The 26,229-nt window shown below is 47.1% G+C and overlaps 1 protein-coding gene across 1 annotated transcript in view; it reads right to left on the bottom strand.

Annotated features, from left to right (window-relative positions):
- LOC119972907 (piezo-type mechanosensitive ion channel component 2-like) overlaps positions 1-26,229 on the bottom strand; it is a 1,374,210-nt gene that overhangs the window by 52,644 nt on the left and 1,295,337 nt on the right. The window contains 1 exon segment of the mRNA XM_038810453.1: positions 6,260-6,432. Coding sequence (XP_038666381.1) covers positions 6,260-6,432 — 173 coding nt within the window.

The following is a 26,229-nucleotide window of genomic DNA, read 5'->3' as shown; positions in this document are numbered from 1 at the left end:
AAATGCACCCTTCCATTGCTACCCTCTGTCTTCTATGACCGAGCCAGTTCTGTATCCATCTTGCCAGCTCACCTCTGATCCTGTGCGACTTCACCTTCTGTACCCGTCTGCCATGAGGAACCTTGTCAAAGGCCTTACTGAAGTCCATGTAGACAACATCAACTGCCCTACCTTCATCAATCACCTTTGTCACTTATTTCCAAGTGGGAGTAAATCCTGTCTCGAAGAATCCTCTCCAATAATTTCCTTACCACTGTCGTAAGGCTCACCGGCCAGCAATTACCTTGATGATCCTTGCTACCCTTCTTAAACAAAGGAACAACATTGGCTATTCTCCAATCCTCTGGATCCTCCCCCATGGCCAGGAGGATACAAATATTTCTCTCAAAGCCCCAGCAATTTTATCTCTTGCCTCTCTCAGTATCCTGGAGTATGCCCCATCAGGCCCCTGGGGACTTAATATTTTTCAAGACCCCGAATACCTCCTCCTTTTTGATCTCAACATGACCCAAACTATCTACATAGCCTCCCCCAGACTTATCATCCGCCATGTCCTTCTCTTTGGTGAATATTGAGGTAAAGTACTCATTTAGTACCTCGACCATTTCCTCTGGCTTCACACATAGATTCCTACCTGTCCTTGAGTGCGCGAACCCTCTCCCTGGCTACCCTTTTGCTCTTTTATATATATATATTATATATATATATATAAATGCCTTGGGATTTTCCTTAATCAAGCTGGCCAATTACTTTTTGTGACCCCTTTTAGCACTCCTGCAGCTTCCTTAAGTTTCTTTCTACATTCTTTCTACAGGGCAGCATGGTAGCACAGTGGTTAGCACAGTTGCTTCACAGCTCCAGGGTCCCAGGTTCGATTCCCGGCTTGGGTGCGGAGTCTGCACATTCTCCCTGTGTCTGTGTGTTTCCTCCGGGTGCTCTGGTTTCCTCCCACAGTCCAAAGATGTGCAGGTTAGGTGGATTGGCCATGATAAATTGCCCTTAGTGACCAAAAAGGTTAGGTGGGGTGACTGGGTTATGGGGATAGGGTGGAGGTGTGGGTGCTCTTTCCAAGGGTTGGTGCAGACACGATGGGCCAAATGGCCTTCTCTGCACTGTAAATTCTATGTCTATGTCTAATCCTTATATTATACACATGCTTCTTGTGTTCCCAGCCTCCGAGCCTTGACAAATGCTTCCCTTTTCTTTTTGCCTCGGCTCACAATATCTCTCGTTTTCCAAGGTTCCCAAAACTTGTCATACTTATCCTTCATCCTTACAGGAACGTGCCGGTCCCGAATTCCTGTCAACTTACACTTCAAAGCCTCCCACATACCAGATGTTGATTTTCCCTCAAACATCTGCCTTCAACCTACATTCTTCAGTTCTTGCCTAATATTGTTGAAATAAGCATCCCCCCAATTTCGCACCTTCATCTGAGGATTACACTTATCTTTATCGATCAGTACCTTAATGATTACTGAATTGTGGTCACTGTTCCCAAACTGCTCCCTAACTGAAATGGCGACCACCTGGCCAGGCTCATTCACCAATACCAGGTCGAGTACGGCCCCTTCCCTAGTTGGACTAGCTACATAGTGTTTCAAGAAGCCCCCCTGGATGCTCCTTAGAAACTCTGCCTCATCCACGCCCCGAGCACTAAGTGAGTCTCATTCAATATAGAGGAAGTTAAAGTCACCCACCACAACAACTGTGTTATTTTTACAACTTTCCAAAATCTGCCTACATATCTGTTCCTCTATCTCCTGCTGGTTGTTTGGAGGCCTGTAGTAAACCCCCAACATTGTGGCTACACCCTTCCTATTCCTGTGCTCTACCCATATTGCCTCGCTGTGTGAGCCCTCCGAGGTGTCCTCCCACACTGAGATTCTCCTTAACCAGCCACCCCTTTTACACACCCCTCTATATCACCTGAAACATCTGTATCCTAGAACGTTAAGCTGCCAATCCTGTCCTTCCCTTAACCAAGTCTCTGCAATGGCAACAACGTGACAGTTCCAAGTACTAATCCAAGCTCTGAGTTCATCTGCCTTACCTGTTACACTTCTCACATTGAAACAAATGCACTTCAGTCCACCAGCCTCTTTTTGATCAGCAACCATACCCTGCCTGCTCTTTCTCTGAGTCTCACTGGCCCTACTCTCTAGTTCCCCTTCAGTTAATTCACCTTTGATTTGGTACCAACCCCCTGCCAAACTGGTTTAAATCCTCCCGTGTGACACCAGCAAACCTCCCGGCCAGAATATTTATGCCCCTCCAGTTTAGATGCAGCCTATCCTTCCTTTACAGGTCCCACCTGCCCCCAGAAGAGATCCCAATGGTCCTGATATCTGAAACGTTCCCTCCTGCACCAGCTGTTTAGCCACGTTTGAGCTGTACTATCTTCCTATTTCTAGCCTCATTGGCACGTGGCACAGGGAGTAATCCTGAGATTACAACCCTAGAGGTCCTGCTTTTTAACTTTCTACTTAATTCCCTAAACTGCTACTGCAGGACCTAGTCACTCTTCCTGCCTATGTCGTTAGTACCAATATGTACCATGACCTCTTGCTGTTCACCCTCTTCCTTCAGAATACTTCCTGCCTGTTCAGACACATCTTGGAGCCTGGCACCAGGGAGGCAACATACCATCCTGGAGTCTCTTTCACATCCACAGAAGCGTCTACCTGTGCCCCTAACTATAGAGCCCCCTATAACTATTACGCTAGTGCTCTTTGTCCCTTGCTGCTTAACAGAAGAGCCAGCCATGGTGCCACTGCTCTGGCTGCCGCTGCTGTTATCCCCGATAGGCCATGCCCCCCAACAGTTTCCAAAATGGTATACTTGTTAGAGAAGGGGACTTCCTGCCCCTTCAAGCGGTCACCCATCTATCTCCCTGCATTTTGGGTGTCACCAAATCACTAAACCCCTGTCTATGACGCTTTCCAGCACCTTCATGTCCCTAAGTGTATTCAGCTGCTGTTCCAAACAATCCATGTGGTCCGTGGGGAGCTGCAATTGGGTGCACTTCCTGCAGATGAAGTTGTCTGAGATGCTGGAACATCTCACAAGTGCAGCACTTAACCTCACTGACCGACATTTCTATCACCAATTAAATTATTTAAGAAACAATAATTAAACTCTTCGCTTCACCTATTGCTGCAGATACCCGACGTAGGTCTTTATCATCACTTACCTTCCCAGGATTCTCTCTAGATCTCTCCCTGCAGATTAACAGTTGCAAAGCAAAAAAGAAACAAAAAGGGGAAAGCACCTCTTTCCACTGCACTGAATTACCACACTGCTCCAAATGACCAAGTTTCAATCCCACTATGACTGCCTCACTCAGGCTGCCTCCCATTTCACGTGCGCAAACCGTTCTGAGAGTGTGCTAATGCCTCTCTCTTATATAGAGCTCAGCTGGACTGAGATGACTCGCACACCAGTTAGGCTTCGAACGGGAGAATGCAATTTACAGCTTTGCCTCTAATCAGGCTTCAGGAGATTGACAGATAACAGCCACTCAGCTATTTGGGTGAGGGCAGCTCTTTTTTACCAACTAACAAGACCACTAAACATATAACTGAAAAAAAATCAGGAAAATTAGATTTACCACTTACCTCTTTAATTACCACTCTGCTCCAAATTACTGTGTTTCAATCCCACTCTGGCTGCCTAACTCAGGTTGTCTCCCACTTCACGTGCGCAAAGTTGGCAGCCTGCAGCCTGCCTCCTACCTGCCACTACCACTACCTGACAACGATGGGGGAACTGACCCAAAGGGTATCCGCTATTTTACCATTCCCTCTGCCTCTTTTCCCACCATTTGCAAATCAGTTAAATAATTTCCATTATAATGTTATTAAAACTTGGAACATGACTTGGATTGGATTTGAGTTTATTGTCATATTGTCACCAATCAGTGAAAAGTATTGTTCTGCATACAATCCAGACAGATTGTTTCATACGTGAAAAAACATAGGACATACGATAGATACATAATGTAAATACATAGACGCATACATTGGGTGAAGCACTACTCAGTACAGAAGGTGCGTGGAGAGATCAGTCAGTCCATAAAAGGGTAATTGACAGCGGGGAATAAGTTATTTTTGAATCAGTTAGTGTGTTCTCTCAGGCTTTTTTATGCCGTAGGGCATATTTTGTAGGGTGGTACGGTAGCACAATGGATAGCATTGTTCCTTCATAGCTCAGGCTCGATTTCCGCTTTGGTCATTGTTTGTGTGGAGTCTGTATGTTCTCCCTGTGTCTGCGTGGGTTTCCTCCGGGTGCTCCGGTTTCCTCCCACAAGTCCCGAAAGACTTGCTTGTTAAAGGAATTGGACATTCTGAATTCTCGCTTTGTGTACCCGAACAGATGCCGGAGTGTGGCGACTAGGGGGATTTTCACAGTAACTTGATTGCAGTGTTAATGTGAGCCTTGTTGTGACACTATTAAAGATTATTCTTATTAGGTTGTGTTGAAAGACAATTTTGCTATTGTTGATAACACACAGCTCCTCATGGATGCCCAGTTTGGAGCTGCTATATTTTGACCTTAATCTATCCCACTGAGAATATTTTGGAGGGTGCCCTAAGTATGCAGATGGGAACTGTTCTCCACAAGTGCATAGTGGTGGCCACTCCTGCCAATGGTATTAGTAGGTTGGCAAGGCCAAGATTGTTATTCAAGTATATTATTCCATGATTCTCATCTGGCAGTTGTGTCCTTCAGGAATTGGCCAGCTCTGTGAGTGGCGGTGCGATCAAGTCACTCTTGCTAATGGTCATTTAACTTCCCCATCCAGAATGCATATGTTTTTTTTTAAATAATCTTTATTGTCACAAGTAGGCTTACATTAACACTGCAATGAAGTTCCTGTGAAAAGTCCCTAGTTGCCACATTCCTGCACCTGTTCGGGTACACAGAGGGAGAATTCAGAATTTCCAATTAACCTAACAGCATGTCTTTGTGGGAGGAAACGGAGGCACCCAGAGGAAACCCATGCAGACATGGGGAGAACATGCAGACTCCACCCAGTCAGTGACCCAAGCCAGGAATTGAACCTGGGACCCTGGCACTGTGAAGCCATAGTGCTAACCACGATGCTACAGTGCTGCCCTTACCAGCCTCGGTTCCTCCTGCAGCTTATGCTCAAAAATCAGCGGTACTTCAAAGGTGTCTTCAACGGAAAGTAAAATCAGCCTGATGTCAAATGGATAGTTGATTTAATCGCTTCAATTTCATACTGGGTGGGTTAAGTTAAACTCATCCAGTTTGATTTTAAACTGCTGTTATGTCACATTCCAATTTAAATATTATTAATGGCGGCTAACGATGGTAAATTTCCAAAACACCTTCCCTCTTTCATGTACATGTAGTTAATTCCATACATTTCACTTCTCATCTAATGGAATATGAAACTGACATGAAATATACTGAATAAATTATTTCACTGAAAGGTGATATTTTCTAGCACACATACTAGGTCACTTGATAAAGAATGTTGCATACCTTCAGTTGGTATTCATCCTTTCACTGATTATGTGACCATGTTCTACATGTCTGGTGCTGTGTTCAGCAATACGTGATTTTAGATCAACTCATTTTACTGGATGGAAAATAATGAGGTGAGTTACGTAGCAGCGGAAAATACTGGTTATACTTTGTTGCTGCCACAATTGTTTCACTGTTATATAAATCACAAAATGAATATAAATCATATCAGGTACTTCTTCAACAGCCATCAAGAGTGACGGTCACTGTTGGAGCTGCACTAGGAGGAAGAGAAAGATGGATGTGTGCTCGCACAATCACACAAATCGAGTCGGGGGCACTGGAACCTTCCGGCAGACTATATTGGGGATCGTGGGGATTTGTAAGTGCAGACAATGCCATTGCCATCAGGGGGCCACTATGTGGGCCAACAAGTGCCCAAAAAAGAGAGCCCTCCCCCACTTCCAGTGCCTGCTGGGAGGCTGCCAGCGTTTATCTGGTGGTGTTTGCTTTCTGCTCGTTAAATTCCAGCAGAGATGAGAACAGTCCCTTAAAGCTGCTAAATTAGGTTCTGGGCAGAACATTTGTCTGCCATTGGCAGGTGGGGGTAGGAAAACAATAAGCACCATTGCTCCACCACTGCCACCTACCTGCACCATTGTATGGACCATCTTGCTTTCCAGCCTACCTCCAAAGGGCTGGTAAAATCCAACTCATCATGTGTATACTTAAATTTACTAGTAATCAAACATTCATACTATTTTACCTTTGAACAGACCAAGATACAACAAGAGAGATTTTGGAAGCCTCATTGTTTAATTCTTCCATCATCTTCTCCCGACTTGGTGGACTGATAGTCCAGAGAGAATTTGAATTTCCTTCAAGTTGTGCAATCAGAATATCTTCCTTCATGTATGCATCCAGGAACTGCATAGCAGCCTAAGAAAATATATAATTAGCTCATCAGTTCACTGTTAATTTTAACTATTAATTTCACTTCTTGAGGCCAATTAACAAAGATGCTATTCGTGGTGATCCAATGGGAAAAATTCCACCTTCAGGTGTGTTCAGTTCTAATTTATTTAGCATTGCTTTAAGATCTATTTGAGTCTAAACTGTAAACTGTGTTCAATTCTCTTATATAAGTTCACAAATCCAGGTGTAAACTCCACATTACACCATTGATTGGGGCGGACATAATGCACAAAAGTCAAATTTAAAGATAACGTTTCTTATTAGCCTTTAGGAAATAGAAATTAGGAGCAGAAGTAGGCAATTCAGCCCTGGAGCCTGCTCCGCTATTCAATCAGATCTTGGCTGATCTCTTCCTGATCTCAAATCCACCTCCTTACCTGTTCCCCATATCCCTTTAACCCATTTTTAAAAATAAAAAATATATCTATATTTTTCTTGAAACCATTTCATGATTCAGATTCCACCAAAATGGGGCAGCAGGTTCCACAAATTCACCACCCTCTGCGAGAAGTAGTTCCTCCTCATCTCAGTTCTAAATCTATCGCCTCTCAACCTCTATCCAGGACCTCTGGTTCTAGATTTCCCCACAAGTGGGAACATTTGGTCTACATTTACTTTATTAATCCCATTTAGTATTTTATGCAGCTCAATCAGATCCCCTCTCATCCTTCTAAACTCCAGCGAGTATAAGCCCAAATTGTTTAATCTCCTCATACGTCAACCCTTTCATCCCCTGAATCAATCTGGTGAACCACCTCTGAACTGCTTCCAATGTCACCGTATCCTTCCTCAAATAAGGAGACCAGAACTGGACACAATACTCCAGATGTGGTCTCACCAACACCCTATACAATTGAATTGCAACAATTCTTTTACACTCCAGTCCTTTTGCAATAAATGCTGACATTCCACTTGCCTTTTTAATTACATGCTGTACTTGCATACCGTCTTTCTGTGATTCATGAACAAAGGCACCCAGACGCATCTTGAATCTGCTTTCCATTTAGATAATAATTTGCCTTTCTATTATTTTGGCCAAAATGGATAACCTCATACTTATCTACATTAAACTCCATCTGCCAAATTTTGACCCAATCTCCATCTATCTATCTGTATCCTATCTATATCCATCTGTAAAATCTTTATCTCCTCTTCACTGCCTTCTTTCCCACCTATTTTAGTATCATCCACAAATTTTGTTATTTTACACTTTCTCCCTGCTTGCACATCATTTATATAAATTGTAAACAGTTGAGGTCCGAGGACTGAACCCTACGGAACACCGCTAGTTACAGTTCACCAGCCAGAGAAGATCCCATTTATCCCGACTCTCTGCTTTCTGTCAGTCCGTCAATCCTCAATCCAATATAGTACTCTACCCTCAATCCCCTGCAATCTCACCTTCTGGATTAGTCTTTTATTCAGCACCTTATAAAATGCCTTCTGGAAGTCTAGATATACCACATCCACAAGTTCCCCATTATTCACCTTGCTGGTTATGTCCTCAAAGAACTCAAGCAAGTTTGTCAAGCGTGACTTGCCCCTCATAAAATCATGCTGACAATGGTGGATTGAGCTTTGGCTTTCCAAATTCTCAGTCATCTCCTTCTTAATGATTGATTCCAACAATCTCCTCACCACAGAGGTCAAGTTAACTGGTCTATAGATTCCTACTTTTTGCCTATCCTCCTTTTTGAATAGGGGAGTCACATTAGCGTGTTTCCAATTCACCGGGACCCTTCTAGAATCCAGGGAATTCTGTCACATCATAACTAATGCATCTACTATCTCTGCCGATACCTCCCTTAATATGTATGTATGTATGTATTTTCTTTTATTCCCTTTTCTTCCCATGTACTTAATGATCTGTTGAGCTGCTCGCAGGAAAATACTTTTCACTGTACCTCGGTACACGTGACAATAAACAAATCCAATCCAATCCAATCCCTTAATACCCTAAGGTACAGGCCATCAGGTCCTAGAACAAAGAACAAAGAAAATTACAGCACAGGAACAGGCCCTTCGGCCCTCCCAGCCTGCGCCGATCCAGATCCTTTATCTAAACCTGTCCCCTATTTTCCAAGGTCTACTTCTCTGTTCCCCACCCATTCATATATCTGTCCAGATGCATCTTAAATGATGCTATCGTGCCCGCCTCTACCACCTCCGCTGGCAAAGCATTCCAGGCATCCACCACCCTCTGCGTAAAAAACTTTCCACGCACATCTCCCTTAAACTTTTCCCCTTTCACCCTGAAATCGTGACCCCTTGTAATTGACACCCCCACTCTTGGAAAAAGCTTGTTGCTATCCACCCTGTCCATACCTCTCATAACTTTGTAGACCTCAATCAGGTCTCCCCTCAACCTCCGTCTTTCCAATGAAAACAATCCTCTGCACCCTCTCTAAAGCATCCACATCCTTCTGGTAATGTGGCGACCAGAACTGCATGCAGTATTCCAAATGTGGCCTAACCAAAGTCCGATACAACTGTAACATGACCTGCCGACTCCGTACTCAATACCCCATCCAATGAAGGCAAGCATGCTGTATGCCTTCTTGACCACTCTATCGACCTGCGTTGCCACCTTCAGGGTACAATGGACCTGAACTCCCAGATCTCTCTGTACATCAATTTTCCCCATGACTTTTCCATTGACCATATAGTCCGCTCTCGAGTTAGATCTTCCAAAATGCATCAACCCGCATTTGCCTGGATTGAACTCCATCTGCCAGTTCTCTGCCCAACTCTCCAATCTATCTATATTTTGCTGTATTCTCTGACACTCCTCCTCGCTATCTGCAACTCCACCAATCTTAGTATCACCTGCAAACTTGCTCATCAGACTACTTAACCTTCGTCCAGATCATTTATGTGTATCACAAACAACAGTGGTCCGAGCACGGATCTCTGTGGAACACCACTAGTCACCTTTCTCTATTTTGAGACACTCCCTTCCACCACTACTCTCTATCTCCTGTTGCCCAGCCAGTTCTTTATCCATCTAGCTAGTACACCCTGAACCCCATACGACTTCAATTTTTCCATCAACCTGCCATGGGAAACTGCTTTACTGAAGTCCATGTATACGACATCTACAGCCCTTCCCTCACCAATTAACTTTGTCACTTCCTCAAAGAATTCTATTAGGTTTGTAAGACATGACCTTCCCTGCACAAAACCATGCTGCCTATCACTGATAAGTCCATTTTCGTCCAAATGTGAATAGATCCTATCCTTCAGTATCTTCTCCAACAGTTTGCCTACCACTGACGTCAAGCTCACAGGTCTATAATTCCGTGGATTATCCCTGCTACCCTTCTTAAACAAAGGGACAAGATTAGCAATTCTCCAGTCCTCCGGGACCTCACCCGTGCTCAAGGATGCTGCAAAGATATCTGTTAAGGCCCCAGCTATTTCGTCCCTCGCTTCCCTCAGAAACCTGGGATAGATCCCATCCGGTCCTGGGGACTTGTCCACCTTAATGCCTTTTAGAATACCCAAAACCTCCCCCTTCCTTATGCCGACATGACCTAGAGTATTTAAACATCCATCCCTAGCCTCAACATCCATCATGTCCCTCTCCTTGGTCAATACCGATGCAAAGTACTCATTAAGAATCTCACTCATTTTCTCTGACTCTACGCATAAATTCCCTCTTTTGTCTTTGAGTCGGCCAATCCTTTCTCTTGCTCCTTATATACGAATAAAAGGCTTTGGGATTTTCCTTAACCCTGTTAGCCAAAGATATTTCATGACCCCTTTTAGCCCTCTTTATTGCGCGTTTGAGATTTGTCCTACTTTCCCGATATTCCTCCAAAGCTTCATCAGTTTTGAGTCGCCTCGATCTTATGTACACTTCCTTTTTCATTTTAACTAGTCTCACAATTCCAACCGTCATCCATGGTTCCCTAATCTTGCCATTTCTATCTCTCATTTTCACAGGAGCTTGTCTGTCCTGCAGTCTAATCAACCTTTCCTTAAAAGACTCCCACATTTCAAATGTGGATTTAACTGCCTTAATCCCATCAGTTTATTCAATACCATCTCCCTAGTGATGGTTATTGCACCAAGTTCCTTTGCATTAACTGTAGTTTTTGGATTGTTTCAAATTATCTTCCACCACGAAGACAGAAGCAAAATATTGGTTCAGTGCCTCAGCTATTTCAATGTCCCAATTATTACCTCACCAGTATCGTCCTCTAAGGGCCAATATGTATTTTAGCTATTCTCTTCCTCTTTATATACTTATGGAAGCTTTTGGCATCAGTATTTATGGGTTTATCTTTAGCAGCCTTTGAAGGTACATTGTAATCTGTCGTCTTTGAGATAAGGGAGTATGAGGCGGGAGTTCAAGATGGAGAGAGCCTGTAGCATAGATGTGACGCTGCAGACAGATGATAGTGCAGCCCCAGCTTTTAGGCTACACTTTGAATGGCTGCTGAGTGCTACTGTGAAGCATGTGAGGAAAGCTGCATTTTGATAGCTCACTGTAGTACCATCTTGTAAGTCTGCACGACAGTACAAAAAAGATACAGTCAAATTTCAAGTAACTTCATTGTGCCAATAAGAACAAAGAACAGTATAGCACAGGAACAGGCCCTTCGGCCCTCCAAGCCTGCACCGATCATGATGTCTATCTGTAAAACCTTTTGCACTTTCAGGGACTGTATTCCCATCCTATTCATGTACTCATCAAGATTCGTCTTAAATGCTGCTATCATATCTGCTTCCACCACCTCCCCTGGCAGTGCATTCCAAACACTCACCACCTTCTGTGCAAACACTTGCCTCACACATTTTCTCTAAACTTTCCCCAACGCACCTTAAACCTATGTCTCCCAGTAATTGACTTTTCCATTCTGGGAAAAAGCGTCTGACTATCCACTCTGTTCATGCACTCATGATTTTGTAAATCTCTATCAGGTCACTCACCCCTCAACCTCCGTTGTTCCAGTGAAAACAATCCGAGTTTATCCAACCTCTCCTCATAGCTAATAAGAACAAAGAATAGTACAGAACAGGAACAAGCCTTTCAGCCCTCCAAGCCTGTACTGATCATGATGCCTGTCTAAACTAAAACCTTCTGCATTTCCGGGGTCGGTATCCCTCTATTCCCATCCTATTCATGCATTCGTCAATTTGTCTCTTAAACGCTGCTATCAAATCTGCTGCTATCAACTCCCCCAGCAGCACGTTCCAGGCTCTGAGCAACCTCTGTGTAAAAAAAAACTTGCCTCACACATCTTCTCTAAACTTTCTTCCTCGCACCTTAAAACAATGTCCCCATGTAATTGACTACCACCCTGGGAAAAACCTATCCACTCTGCCCATGCCACTCATAACATCTGTTGTTCCAGTGAAAACAATCCAAGTTTATCCTGATCGTTAATACCGTCCACACCAGACAACATTCTGGTAAACCTCTTCTGTACCCTCTACAACGCCTTCACATCGTTCTGGTAGTGTGATGACCAGAATTGTACACAATATTCCAAATGTAGCCAAAGGTTCTGGATAGCTGCAGCATGACTTGCCAATTTTTATACTCAATGCCCCGACCGATGAAGCCCTTTGCGGCATGTTCCCTTGAGCACATGGCACAGTTTAGCAGTTAGTAAAGAACTTGAGTGTTGCTGAAAAGTGAGGCATCTTGTACACATCAGGACAGATGCAAGAATGCCAAATTTGAAAGAGTGCAACAATTGAAAGCGCATAACAATAGGCTGCTGATTGATTGGCAAATTGGCTCCGATTGGTCAAGGTGCTGCCATGGAAAATGCACCAAGGAACAATTGTCCCCCATGCTTTTGTTTAATTCAGAAAAGATAGACGCTAGCTTTCGGAGCACTGCTTCTTCCTCAGGTGAAGGAGTAGTGCTCCGAAAGCTAGTGATTTGAAACAAACCTGTTGAACTTTAACCTAGTTTTGTAAGACTTCTCACTGTGCTCACCCCAGTCCAATGCCAGCATCTCCACATCAAAAAAGATACACAGTGGGATTCTTCATCCCTGAGATCCCAAGTGTTGACCTGGCACAGAATTTGTGAACTTTCACAACAGCAAAACTGACACCGCAGCTGGACGAATTCAGGGACTGTTAAGGGGCTCGCACCGGCGGCACATAGACCGCAATCGATTCCAATGAGAAACGCTGCCGGATTCGCCATTGACACTCAGGAGGCTGACAAGCTGCAGCCGCATCGCTTCACTTGCCACACACACCATGCCAGCCAACAAGATGGTTGCAAGATGCACGGGCCATGATTCACCGATGCCAAGCTTGAGGCCCTCCTGGACAGCTGTGGTGGAGAGGCAGACCATCCTCTACCCTGGCCCGGGAAGGAGGCTGCCAGCCGCTACTGTTCACCGTGCCTGGGCACAGATGGCAGAGGGGGTCAGTGGCACTAGCAACACCATCCGGGCTGGCCTGCAGAGCTGTAAAAAAATGCACAACCTCCTCAGGACGGCCAAGGTGTGTAGGTAGCACCCTCCCCCTCAGCCCTAGACCACCCTCCCCCTCATACCAACCTCACCCTCACTCACCGCCCTCCCAACACCCATGGCCTGCGGTCTGATCATGCGTCTTTTCTTGTGTCTTGCAGGACCCACTGGTGATGGGGCGGGCCCTTCTGGTGTCCCTCGCTCACAGCCACAGCCTGAACCGTGGGATCCAAGCAGCGACGATGACACCGACACAGAGTTGACCCAAATGCCCGAAACCCAGGACACCCCGGAGCTCGAGTCTGATGTTGACATGGATTTCCCATCACAGCTGTCTCCAACATCCTCCACTATCCCAGAGACACTTACCTCAGTGCAGAGCACAGTTTGGTAATCGGGGAAAGGGCACGTATCTGTATATATGTTGTCACATTAAATATCTGTTCACACTGTTACAACCTGCTTCGGTGCTCTGTCACAAGGGCGTGAGGGATGGGCGAATTGGTGGACTTTAGGGATGGACTTCGCTCAGCGACTGCAGTTCAGCCAGCACTCACCACTCCTGTTTCTCACCCCCGCCCTCCTCCCCCCATCATCCTTACCTCTGCCATACCAGGGACTTGATGGGATTGTGAGATGGAACGGCCAGCTTGCGTGCAGGGATCACCCAGGTGGATGGTGGAAAATGGTAATGTGGGCAGGAGTCAGACGTTGTCAAATAATGCTGAGCACCAGAACTCATCATCCTCCATCCCATGGACCAGACATGCTGTTACTTCCATCCCAGGACCTGCAGCCCTGTAATGCAGCAGTTAGATATCAAGGAGGGGTTGCCGATGAGGGGCTGGTCATGCAGGGGCTGGGTGAATGTGCTGTGCGTGCCCCTGGCCTGTTTCTACCCCCCGCCATAGTCAGTGAATCTGGAGGCAATCAGAGCGTGTGCCCTACCCGTAGGCCCTTTCACACATTTTGTGCGGTTTCCTATGCCTGCACCGGTCCCATGTCCTGCCCATCCTCGCCCTCCTCTGCATCTTGTTCGGAGGAGGCCTGGTGTTCATCCTACCCCTCAAAAAAGCACATTTTCGTCTGCCAAGCGATGTTCTGGAGGACGCAGCAGGCTGCCACGATGCGGGTGATCCTCCTTGCATCGTACTGGAGGGCCCGCCCAGAGCGGGCAAGGCACCTGAACTGCTCCTTCAGGAGGAGGTTGAAGCACTGCCAGATCATGCCCCTGGTAACTGCATGGGTGTCGTAGCGTGTCTTCGCATTGGACTGTGGTCTTTGGCAAGGTGTCATCACAGTTGATAAACCCTGTCACCCAGGAGCGACAGACAGGGGTGCGCCTCAAAGGGCCGGGTACCATCGAGTGCCAGGATGAAGACGTTGCGCACACTGCCCAGGTATTGGGCACAGACGTGCATGATGCGACCTGATAGAGGTCTACAAAATTATGAGGGACATAGACAGAGTGGATAGTCAGAGACTTTTTCCCAGGGTAGAGGGGTCAATTACTAAGGGGCATAGGTTTAGGATGCGAGGGGCAAGGTTTAGAGGAGATGTACGAGGCGAATCCTTTTACACAGAGGGTAGTGGGTGCCTGGAGCTCGCTGCCAGAGGAGGTGGTGGAAGCAGGGGCATCTTGACAAATACATGAATATGATGGGAATAGAGGGATACGGACCCCAGAAGTGTAGAAGATTTTAGTTTAGATGGGCAGCATGGTCGGCTTCCTGTGCTGTACTTTTCTTTGTTCTTTGTACTGTGGTGATATGCATACATGCATATGTGTGTATACAACTGTACAAATGTATAAAGCTATTCATCAGTGCATGTAATCACAAGTACGACCTCCTGCCAGTGGGTGGTGCTAGACATGCATCATGTGACTGACAGGGCTTGGCAGTTTGTAGTAGGACGGTCGCACTTACAGTAGCTCTCTAGGACCTTGAATAACTTTGTACATGGCTATGTTAGTTATCTGCCTACGTGTTTAATAGTAAATAATTGTTCTGGTTGAACACATACGTTCTGTCTTCATGATCAGGGGAATCACAGAACACAATATCTACTAGTTACATCTTCAAACCATTCTAGTAGATTTGTCAAGCACGATTGTCCTTTCGTAAATCCATGCAAACTTTGCCTGTTTACACCACTGTTTTCCAAATGCTGTGCTGTGAAATCCTTGATAATGAACTCCAGCAACTTCCCTACTGACATTAGGCTATAGTTCCCTGTTTTCTCTCTACCTCCCTTTTTGAATAGCGAGATTACATTCGGTACCCTCCAATCTGTAGGAATCATTACAGAGTCCAAAGAATTTTGGGAAATGACCACCAATTAATCTACTATTTCTAGGGCCATTTCCTTAAGTGCTCTGGGATGCAGATTATCAGGCCCTGGAGATTTGTCCACCTTCGATCCCATTAATTTCCCCAAAACCATTTCTTTACTAATATTCATTTCCTTCAGCTCCTCACTAAAACTTGTGTTTCCCAGAACTTCCGGTACATTATTCATGTCTTCCTTTGTGAAGACAGAAGCAAAAGTACAAATTTAGTTCCTCAGCCATTTCTTTGTCTCCCCCGTTTCTGACTTTAAGGGGGCTACATTACTTTTTATTAATCTTTTTCTCTTTACAACTTTTACAGTCAGATTTTTTGTTCCCTGCTAGTTTACTTTTAAATTGTATTTTCTGCTTCTTATTCAATCCCGTAGTCCTGAATTTTAAACTGTCCCAATCCTCAGGTCTATTGCTTTTTCTTGCTAATTTGTATGCCTCTTCTTTGAATCTAATACTATCTCTAATTTCCATTGTAAGCCATGGTTTGGCCGCAGTTCCCTTTGTACTCTTGTGCCAAACAGGAATAAACAACTTTTGGAATTTACCTTTTCATTCCTTGAATGTCTGCCATTGCCTGTCCACTGTCCTTCCTTTCAGTAAAGTTTTCCAGTCTGTTATTTCCAGCTCATGTCTCATACCTTCATAGTTACCTTTATTGAGGTTCAGGACTTTGGTCTCAGAATCAACTACCTCACTATTCACCATGATCAAGAATTCTACCATATTATGGTCACTTGTCCCCAAGGGTTCTATGACACCTAGATTGCCAACTAATCTTTTCTCATTTCACATCACCCAGTCCAAGTTGGCCGGTTCCCTATTTGGTTCCTCAACATACTAGTCCAGAAAACCATCCCGTATATATTCTAGAAATTCCTCGTCTATTGTACCGTGACTAATTTGAGTCACCCAATCTACATACAGATTAAAGTCACCCATACTACCGCAGTTTGGTGGTCTGTATACCACCCCTATGAATGTTTTTTACCCCTTGATATTTCTTAATTCCACCCACGCAGATTCCACATCATCTGTACTATCTTTCCTCAATATTGTATCAATTTGATGCGACCATCAATTCACTCAAGACACGAGTGGAAGTAAACTGTGGCTTTAATCGACTTACAACTGAGCCTGCCTGCGACCAGAAGAACTGAGGGCAGGCTCACAAGACCGCAGCACATTATACTTCCGGTAGTGGGAGGAGCCATGGGCGGAGCCATGGGCGGAAGCAAGGGTGGAGCCCTGTACATGCTCCTCATCTCCCCCTGTGGGCAGAGCCGTGCAACGCATCACAGATGGAGCCCACAGGGACACAGTGATACACAGTGTGAATTATACGTATTATACATTCACCACATTCACCCCCTGTAAAAAAGTCAAGTCCGGCGGGGGTGACGGGTCTACAGATTGAGTCGATCCAGTGCCCAAAACATCCGCTGGGATCTGCGGAGCACCGGGGTTGCAGCCGCTTCGGATGGCTGTATGCTGATGTCCGGTGTGAATCTGAGGTTGGACTCTGGGGGTGATTCGTTCAGAGCTTCGTTCCTGACCGTGCGACGGGCGAAAAGGGGGAGCAGGAAACCTGTAGGCACGGGGGCGCAGGACGTGGGGGGCCGGGTGGGGTGTAGTGTGTGGAGTACCTTGGCGGTGGTGGTGGTGGATACTGCAGGCACTAGGTCCCGGAGGGAAACGGTGTCCTGCCGGCCGTCGGGGTGTTCGACAAAGGCGTAGTGGGGGTTTGAATGTAGTAGTAGTACCCTCTCTACCAGCGGATCTGTTTCATGTGTCCGGACGTGCTTCCGGAGGAGAACCAGACCCGGTGTCCTCAACCAAGATGGGAGTGAAGCCCCCGTGGTAGTGCCCCGAGGGAAAACAAATAATCGCTCGTGAGGGGTCTGGTTAGTGGCAGTGCACAGGAGGGACCTAATTGCATGGAGCGCGTCGGGGAGGACCTCCTGCCAGTGGGAGATTCCTGGACCACAGAGTCAGTAGGACGGTCTTCCAGACCATTGCGTTCTCCCTCTCCACCTGCCCGTTCCCCCTGGTTTTATAGCTGGTAGTCCTGCTTGAGGCGATGCCCTTGTCGAGCAGGTACTGACGCAGCTCGTCACTCATGAGTGACGAACCCCTGTCGCTGTGGACATAGTTAGGGAAACCGAACAGAGTGAAGACACTGTGCAGGGCTCTGATGACGGTATGGGAGGTCATATCGGGGTACGGGATAGCAAACGGGAAGCGGGAGAATTCGTCTATGATGTTGAGGAAGTATATATTACGGTTGGTCGAGGGGACGGGCCCTTTGAAATCGATGCTCAGTTGTTCAAAGGGCCGGGAAGCCTTTACCAGGTGGGCTTTGTCTGGTCTATAGAAGTGCGGTTTGCACTCCGCGCAGATCGGGCAATTACTGGTAATAGCTTGTACCTCCTTGGTGGAGAAAGGCAGATTACGGGCCTTGATGTAGTGGGCGAGCCGGGTGATCCCCGGGTGGCAGAGGTCATTGTGGATAGCCTGTAATCAGTCGTCTTGCGCGCTGGCGCATGTGCCGCGGGACAGGGCATCTGGGGGCTCGTTGAGCTTCCCCGGACGGTATATGATACCATAATTATAGGTGGAGAGTTCGATCCTCCACCTCAAGATTTTATCGTTCTTTATTTTGCCCCATTGCGAGTCGTCGAACATGAAGGCAACCGATCTTTGGTCAGTGATGAGGGTAAACCTCCTACCTGCGAGGTAGTGTCTCCAGTGCTGTACGGCTTCCACAATGGCTTGAGCTTTTCTTTCGACTGAGGAGTGTCGATGTTCTGAAGCGGAGAGGGTTCGGGAGAAGAAAGCTACTGGCCTTCCTGCCTAGTTCAGAGTGGTGATGAGAGCGACCTCTGAGGCGTCGCTCTCCACCTGAACGGGGACAGATTCATCCACCGCCCGCATGGCAGCTTTGGCGATGTCCTCCTTAATGCAGTTGAAGGCTTGGCGGGCCTCAGCTGACAGTGGGAAGAGTGTGGTCATAAATAGTGGGCGGGCTTTGTCCGCATACTGGGGGACCCACTGTGCGTAAAAGGAGAAGAATCCAAGGCACCTCTTGAGGGGCCCGGAAGAGTGAGGGAGAGGGAGTTGTAAGAGGGGGTGCATACGGTCCGGGTCAGGCCCCAGGTTCTCCACGTTGTATGTGAGGTTGGGTTTTTGGGCGGTTTGGAGAAATCGGTGGAGGTTGGTGCCGTGGTCCTGCTGGTCATGGCCGCAGATGGTGACGTTATCCAAGTACGGAAACGTGTCCCGCAGCCCGTACTGGTCCACCATTCGGTCCATTGCTCGTTGAACACCAAGACCCCATTCGTGATGCCAAAGCGGACCCGGAGGAAATGGAAGAGGCAGCCGTCTGCCTCGAACGCCATGTAGTGGCGGTCCTCCGGGCGGATTGGGAGCTGGTGGTATGCAGACTTCAGATCCACCGTGGAGAAGATGCGGTACTGGGCGATCTGGTTGACCATGTCTGCAATCCGGGGAGGGGGTGCGCATCATGGTGCGTGAACCGGTTAATGGTCTGGCTGTAATCAAGCACCATCCGGAACTTTTCCCCGGTCTTGACGACCACCACCTGAGCTCTCCAGGGGCTATTACTGGCCTCTATGACTCCCTCACGTAGGAGCCGCTGGACCTTGGCTCTAATAAATACCCTGTCCTGCAGGCTATTCCACCTGCTGAGAGTGGCTACGGGTTTGCAGTTAGCGGTGAGATTAGCGAAGAGTGGAGGGGGGTCGATTTTTAGAGTCGCTAAGCTGCATATAGTGAGGGGGGGCAGGGGTGTGCCGAAGCCGAGTGTTAGGCTTCTAAGATCACATTGAAAATCGAGCCCGAGTAGGACAGGGGCGCATAGGTCTGGGAGTACTGGAAGTTGAGTAGTTGGCGCCCTGTATCATTAATGGCGCAACGGTGCGCCCTTGTATTTGGACTGAGTGCGACCCCGAGGCGAGAGAGATAGTTTGCCGTGCTGGAAAGATAGGGAGCGAACAGCGTCTTACCAGGTCTGGATGAACGAAGCTCTCAGTGCTCCCGGAGTCGAAGAGGCACGGTGTCTTGTATCCATTGACCTGAACGGATATCATTGAGCTTTTGAGGTGCTTTGGCCGCGACTGGTCAAAGTGACTGCGTTGAGTTGCGGGTAGTCGGTGGCTTGATCAGCGGTGCTGGAGCGGCCCCGTGATGACTGCCCGCGGAGGTTGTAGTCGTCGATATGCACATCGGGTGATGGCCAAGATGGCGGCCCCCGTTGATTGCACGTGGCGGGCGGTGACAAAGATGGCGTCGAAGATTGCCACCCCCCTGGATCGCACGTGGCGGGTGGCGAGGAAGATGGTGCCCAAGATGGCGGCCCCCATGACTTGCACATGGCCGGCTGTGTGGGGGAGGATTGCCAAGATGGCGGCCTCCATGAGTCACACATGTCGTGCGGAGGAGGAGTCGGCAGACACGCTGCAATATTGCGGGGTCTGCGGGCCTGCGAGTTGGAGGGGCGATTGTTCGGGATAGCGGTAGAGTTTGAGGATTTAGTTTTAGACAGGCAAACCTTAGCAAAATGTCCATTTCGACCACGGCTGCTGCAGGTCGCGTTGCGGGCTGGACAGTGCTGCCATGGGTGTTGGGGCTGACCGCAGAAATGGCACGATGGCGCTCCGTAGTGGCCAGGCGGCCGCGCAGCACAGGCCTGGGGCAGTCTCTGGTCGGGGGTCCACTATGGGGTCGCGTGGTCGGCTGGAAACGAGTTCAAACTTTGGAAAGCGACCTCCAGCAAGGTTGCTAGCGTTACTGTGTCCTCCAGGTTCTGGGCCTCTTTTTCAAGGAGACGCAGATACAAGTAGTTGCACCGGACTCCTGCAACATACACATCACGGACAGTGAGTTCCATATGCTGGGAGGCAGTTACAGCCTGAAAGTTACATTCCCGTGCAAGAGCTTTTAGGTCGCGCAGGTAGTCCTCTAGCGACTCTGCGGGGCGCTGGCGGCGGGTAGTGAAAATATGCCACGCGTAAACTTCATTTACAGGCCGCACGTACAGGCGGTCGAGTATAGTGAGGGCTTCGGTGTACGAGTCGGTGCTATCGAGTGGAGTAGAAATGCGATGGCTCACCCGTGCGTGTAGAAGACTGAGTTTCTGTTCTTCAGTAACAGCGGAGGTAGTCGATGCAGCCAGGTAGGCCTTGAAGCACCGAAGCCAATGTAGAAAGATTTTCTTTGCTTCTGCGGCCTGCGGGTTGAATTCCAGTCGATCAGGTTTGAGGGCTGATTCCATGGTGGTTTTTTAAGTCGATTAAATTGATGTGACCATCAATTCACTCAAGACACGAGTGGAAGTAAACTGTGGCCATCAATTCACTCAAGACACGAGTGGAAGTAAGCTGTGGCTTTAATCGACTTACAACTGAGCCTGCCTGCGACCAGAAGAACTGAGGGCAGGCTCACAAGACCGCAGCACTTTATACTTCCGGTAGTGGGAGGAGCCATCGGCGGAGTCAAAGGTGGAGCCCAGTACATGCTCCTCATCTCCCCCTGTGGGTACAGACGTGCAACAGCTCACAGATGGAGCCCACAGGGACACAGTGTGAATTATACGTATTATACATCCACCACACTTTTGTCTGTCTGTCCTGCCTAAAAAATGAATAGCCCTCAAGGTTTAGTTCCCATCTTGATCACCTTGGAGCCATGTCTCCGTAATTCCAACTATATCATATCCCTTTACATCTACCTGTGCAACGAATTCATCCATTTCATATCGAATGCTTCACGCGTTCATGTACAAAATCTTATGTCTAGTCCTTTTAACGTACCCTGTCATTTCCCTACTATTTTTTGCAGTGTTGTTATCTGACACAGACCCTTGATTTCTCTGCCTATCGCTTTTCTCAATCTCCTTTCTGTTTTTTTCTCTTGTTCTTGATTCCCACTGCTCTGAATCCTTACATAGTTTCCCAGTCCCCTGCCACATCAGGTTAAACCTTCTGCAACAGCTCTATCAAGTACCACCCCCCCCCCCCCCCCCCCCCCAAGGACATTAATCCCAGTCCTGCCCAGGTGTAACCCGTCCAGTTTGTGCAGGTCCCACCTCCCCATGAACAGGTCCCAATGCCCCAGGAATCTGAAACCCTCTCCCTCACATCATCTGTTCAGTCACATATTCATCCCATACATTCTACTATTTGTATTCTGACCAGCATGTGCCACTGGGAGCAATCTTGAGATCACTATCTTTGAATTGCAGAATTTACAGGTCTGACTTCTCAATTTTCTTCCTAACTCCTTATATTCTGCTTTCAGGACCTCATCCCGGTTTTTACCTATGTTGTTTGTACCAATGTGGACCATGACCATTGGCTGTTCACCCTCCTCCTCCAGAATGTCCTGTAACCTCTCCGAGACATCCTTGGTCCCAGCACCAGAGAGACAACATACCATCCTGGAGTCTTGTTTGTGGAACAGAAATATCTATCAATTCTCTTTACAATTGAATCCCCTATAACTATTGCATTCCCAGACTATTTACTCCTCCCCTCTGCAGCAGAACCAACCATGGTGCAACGATTTTGGCTGTTGTTGCTTTCCCCTGAATAGTTGGTGCAGAAGATTGCACGGAAGTGTAAATGACGGGATTAACAATGACAATTTGCGGTTGTATAGCAACTTTTTAGACAAATAATATTTTTAAATGTTCCTACCGGGGGTAATTTTGATCCCGTGCTAGCCAGCGACTTCATGATTCCATGCCCAACCTGTGCCAGGGAGCAGTGCCAGGGACAGACCTCAGTGGGAGCCTAATGGGCGGGGTTCATTGATGTGTGGCGGGGTGGGGGGGGGGGGGGGCAGAGAGCAGACACTGAAGGGGGGCTTTGAATGCTGTCAAGGATTGTTGGGAGCGGGGGGGTAAGATACCTCCGTGAGGGAGCTGGGAGCTGTTATAACAAAGAACAAAGAAAATTACAGCACAGGAGCAGGCCCTTCGGCTCTCCAAGCCTGCATCGACCATGCTGCCCAGTTGAACTAAACCCCCTTACCCTTCCGGAGACCATATCCTTCCACTCCAACCCTATTCATGTATTTGTCAAGATGCTCCTTAAAAGTCACGATCGTATCTGCTTCCACTACCTCACCCGGCAGCGGATTCCAGGCTTCCACCACCCTCTGTGTAAAAAATTTGCCTCATATATCTCCTTTAAACTTTGCCCCTCGCATCTTAAATCTATGCCAAGTGGTAACTGACTCTTCCACTCTGGAAAAAGACTCGGACTATACACTCTGCCCATGCCCTCATAACCTTGTACACTTCTATCAGGTCGCCCCTCAACCTCTGTTGTTCCAGTGGGAACAAACAAAGTTACTCCAACCTCTCCTCATTAGTTAATGCCCTCCAGACCAGGCAACATCGTGGTAAATGTTTTCTATACCCTCTCCATAGCCTCCACATCCTTCTGGTAGTGTGGTGACCAGAATTGAACACTATATTCCAAGTGTGATCTAATTTAAGGTTCTATAAAGCTGCAACATGACTTGCTAATTTTTAAACTCAATGCCCCAGCCGATTAAGGCAAGCATGCCATATGCCTTCTTGACTACCTTCTCCACCTCCGTTGCCACTTTCAGTGACCCGTGTACCCGTACATGCAGATCCCTCTGCCTATTAAAACTCTTAAGGGATTTGCCATTTGCTATATATTTCCCATCTGTATTGGACCTTCCAAAATGCATTTCCTCACCTTTGTCCGGATTAAACTCCACCTGCCATCTTTCCGCTCAAGTCTCCAACTGATCTAAATCCTGCTGTATCCTCTGACAGTCCTCATCACTATCTGCAATTCCACCAACCTTTGTGCCATCCGTAATGGTCCCAGCACTGATTCCTGAGGAGTACCACTAGTCACAGCCCTCCATTCAAAATGCACCCTTCCATTGCTACCCTCTGTCTTCTATGTTCTGTATCCATCTTGCCAGCTCACCTCTGATCCCGTGCGACTTCACCTTCTGCACCAGTCTGCCACGAGGGCCCTTGTCAAAGTCCTTAATGCAGTCCATGTAGACAACATCCACTGCCCTACCCTCATCAATCCTCTTTGTCACTTCCTCAAAAAAATTGACGAAGTTAGCAAGACACAACCTCCCCTTTATAAAACCATGTGCTTCTCGCTAATAAACCCACTTATTTCCAAGTACAAGTAAATCCTGTCTCGAAGGATCCTCTCCAATAATTTCCCTACCACTGTTGTAAGGCTCACCGGCCTGTAATTACCTGGATTATCCTTGCTACCCTTCTTAAACAAAGGAACAACATTGGCTATACTCCAGTCCTCTGGGACCTCCCGTGTAGCCAGTGAGGATACAAATATTTCTCACAATGTCCTTCCTTGCCACTCTCATTATTCTGGGGTATACCCCATCAGGCCCTGGGGACTTGTCTATTATAATGTTTTTCAAGACCCTCAATACCTCCTCCTTTATGATCTCAATATGACCAAAACTATCTACATACCCTCTCCCAGACTCATCATCCACCAAGTCCTTCTCTTTGGTGAATACTGACGCAAAGTAATTATTTAATATCTCACCCATTACCTCTGGCTTCACGCATAGATTCCCTCCTATCCTAGAGTGTGCCAACCCTTTCCCTGGATACCCTCTTGCTCTTTATATATGTATAAAAAGCCTTGGGATTTTCCTTAATCCTGCTGGCCAATTAATTTTCGTGACCTCTTGCTTTAGTTTCTTTCTACTTTCCTTGTATCCCCCACTTGCTTTGTGTGTTCCCAGCCTCCAAGCTTTGACAAATGCTTCCCTTTTCTTTTTGACAAGGCTCAAAATATCTCTCGTTATCCAAGTTACCAAAACTTGCCGTACTTATCCTTCATCCTTACAGGAACGTGCTGGTCCTGAATCCCTATCGACTTATACTTGAAAGCCTCCCACGTGCCAGATGTTGATTTATCGTCAAACATCTGCCCCAATCTACATTCTTGAGTTCCTGCCTAACATTGTTGTAATTAGCGTTCCCCAATTCAGCACCTTCACCTGAGGACTACACTTATCTTTATCGATCAGTACTTTAAAGCTTACTGAATTGTGGTCACTGTTCCCGAACTTCTCCCCGACTGAAATGTTGACCACCTGGCTAGGCTCATTCTCCAATTCCCCATTACGACTTCTTCCCAAGTTGAATTATTGACATACTGTTTCAAGAAGCCCTCCTGGATACTCCTTACAAACTCTGCCCCATCCACACACCCCCAGCACTAAGTGAGTCCCAGTCAATATAGGGGAAGTTAAAATCATCCAACACAACAAATCTGCTACATTGCCACCTTGATAAAATCTGCCGACATATCTGTTCCTCTATCTTCCCTGGCTGTCGGGTGGCCTATAGTAAATCCCAGCATTGTGACTTTGCCCTTTCTATTCCTGAGCTCTACCCATATTGCCTCGCTGTATGAGCCCTCTGAGGTGTCGTTCCGCAGTACAGCTGTGATATTCTCCTTAACCATGAGTGCAACTCCCCCACCCCTTTTATATCCATTTCCATCCCATCTGAAACATCTGTATCTTGGAATGTTAAGCTGCCATCCTGTCCTTCCTTAACCAAGTCCCTGTAATGGCAGCATCAGAGAACCCAATGGTCCAGATATATGAAACCTTCCCACCTACGCCAGCTGTTTAGCCATAGAGCTGTACTGTCTTCCTATTTCTAGCATCACTTGTATGGAGCACAAGGGGTAATCCTGAGATTACAACCTGAGAGGTCCTGAATTTTAACTTTCTACCCAACTCCCAAAACTGCTGCTGCAGGACCTTGTCACTCTTCCTACCCAAGTCGTTTGTACAACATGTACCATGACCTGCGGCTGGGCACCCTTTCCCTTCAGAATGCTTTCTGCCCATTTAGAGACATCCTGGACACTGGCACCAGGAGGCAACATACCATCCTGTAGTCTCTTTCACGTCCATAGAAGCACCTAACTATAGAGTCCTCCATAACTATTGCTCTAGCACTCTTTGTCCCTCCCTGCTTAACAACAGAGCCAGCCATGGTGCCACTGCTCTGGCTGCGGCTGTTGTTATCCCCTGATAGGCCATCCCCCACAATAGTACCCAAAATGGTATACTTGTTAGAGAGGGGAACAACCACAGGGAATTCCTGCACTGACTGCCTGCCCCTTCTAGCAGTCACCCATCTATCAGCCTGCCCCCTGGATGTCACCAAATTACTAATACGACGCTTGCCGCCACCTTCATGGTCCTAAGTTCATCCAACTGCTGCTCCAACCTATCCTTGCAGTCTGTGAGGTGCAGTGCTGATCTGTGCACCCTTTAAAGCTGGCACCCTGATCTCTGTGTTGCTGGTTCTATCAGGTCCTCCCCCACCAGAGATCTGGCGTAATCCAAGCTCTCACTCTTATTTTCTCAGAGGCTCAACATTTGGTGAGAAAACAGGTCTGTGCAACTGGAGAGTTACACACCAGTTTTCAGTCTGAGTCTGACACTTGGCCAGATTCTTTTTCTGATGACTAAAATCTAATGATCTGAATGTTACAATGTGGTTACGCCAAGAAAAAAAATCATAGACTCATCGAATCCCTGCAGTATAGAAGGAGGCCATTCAAGGGTGCATTGGTTCTCCGAAAGAACTCCCTACCCATGTCCACTCTCCTTTGCACCTCACCCTATCCTGCACATCCTTGGACACTAAGGAGGAATTTAATATGGCCAATCCACCTAACCTGCACATCTTTGGACTTTGGGCAGTTTGGCTACCCACCAGGAGGCCACTTCTTAAGTGGCCAATTAAAGGCATCTTTCGTCTCAACCAACATTTGTTGATTTGATTTGATTTATTATTGTCACATGTATTAGTATACAGTGAAAAGTATTGTTTCTTGCATGATGCACAAACAATGCATACCATACATAGGGAAGGAACAAGAGACTGCAGAATAT

This window comes from Scyliorhinus canicula, chromosome 10, assembly GCF_902713615.1.
Source record: "Scyliorhinus canicula chromosome 10, sScyCan1.1, whole genome shotgun sequence".
Taxonomy (NCBI): domain Eukaryota; kingdom Metazoa; phylum Chordata; class Chondrichthyes; order Carcharhiniformes; family Scyliorhinidae; genus Scyliorhinus; species Scyliorhinus canicula.
Note: the sequence above shows the minus strand (reverse complement) of the source record. Positions and strands in the feature narration are given on the sequence as shown.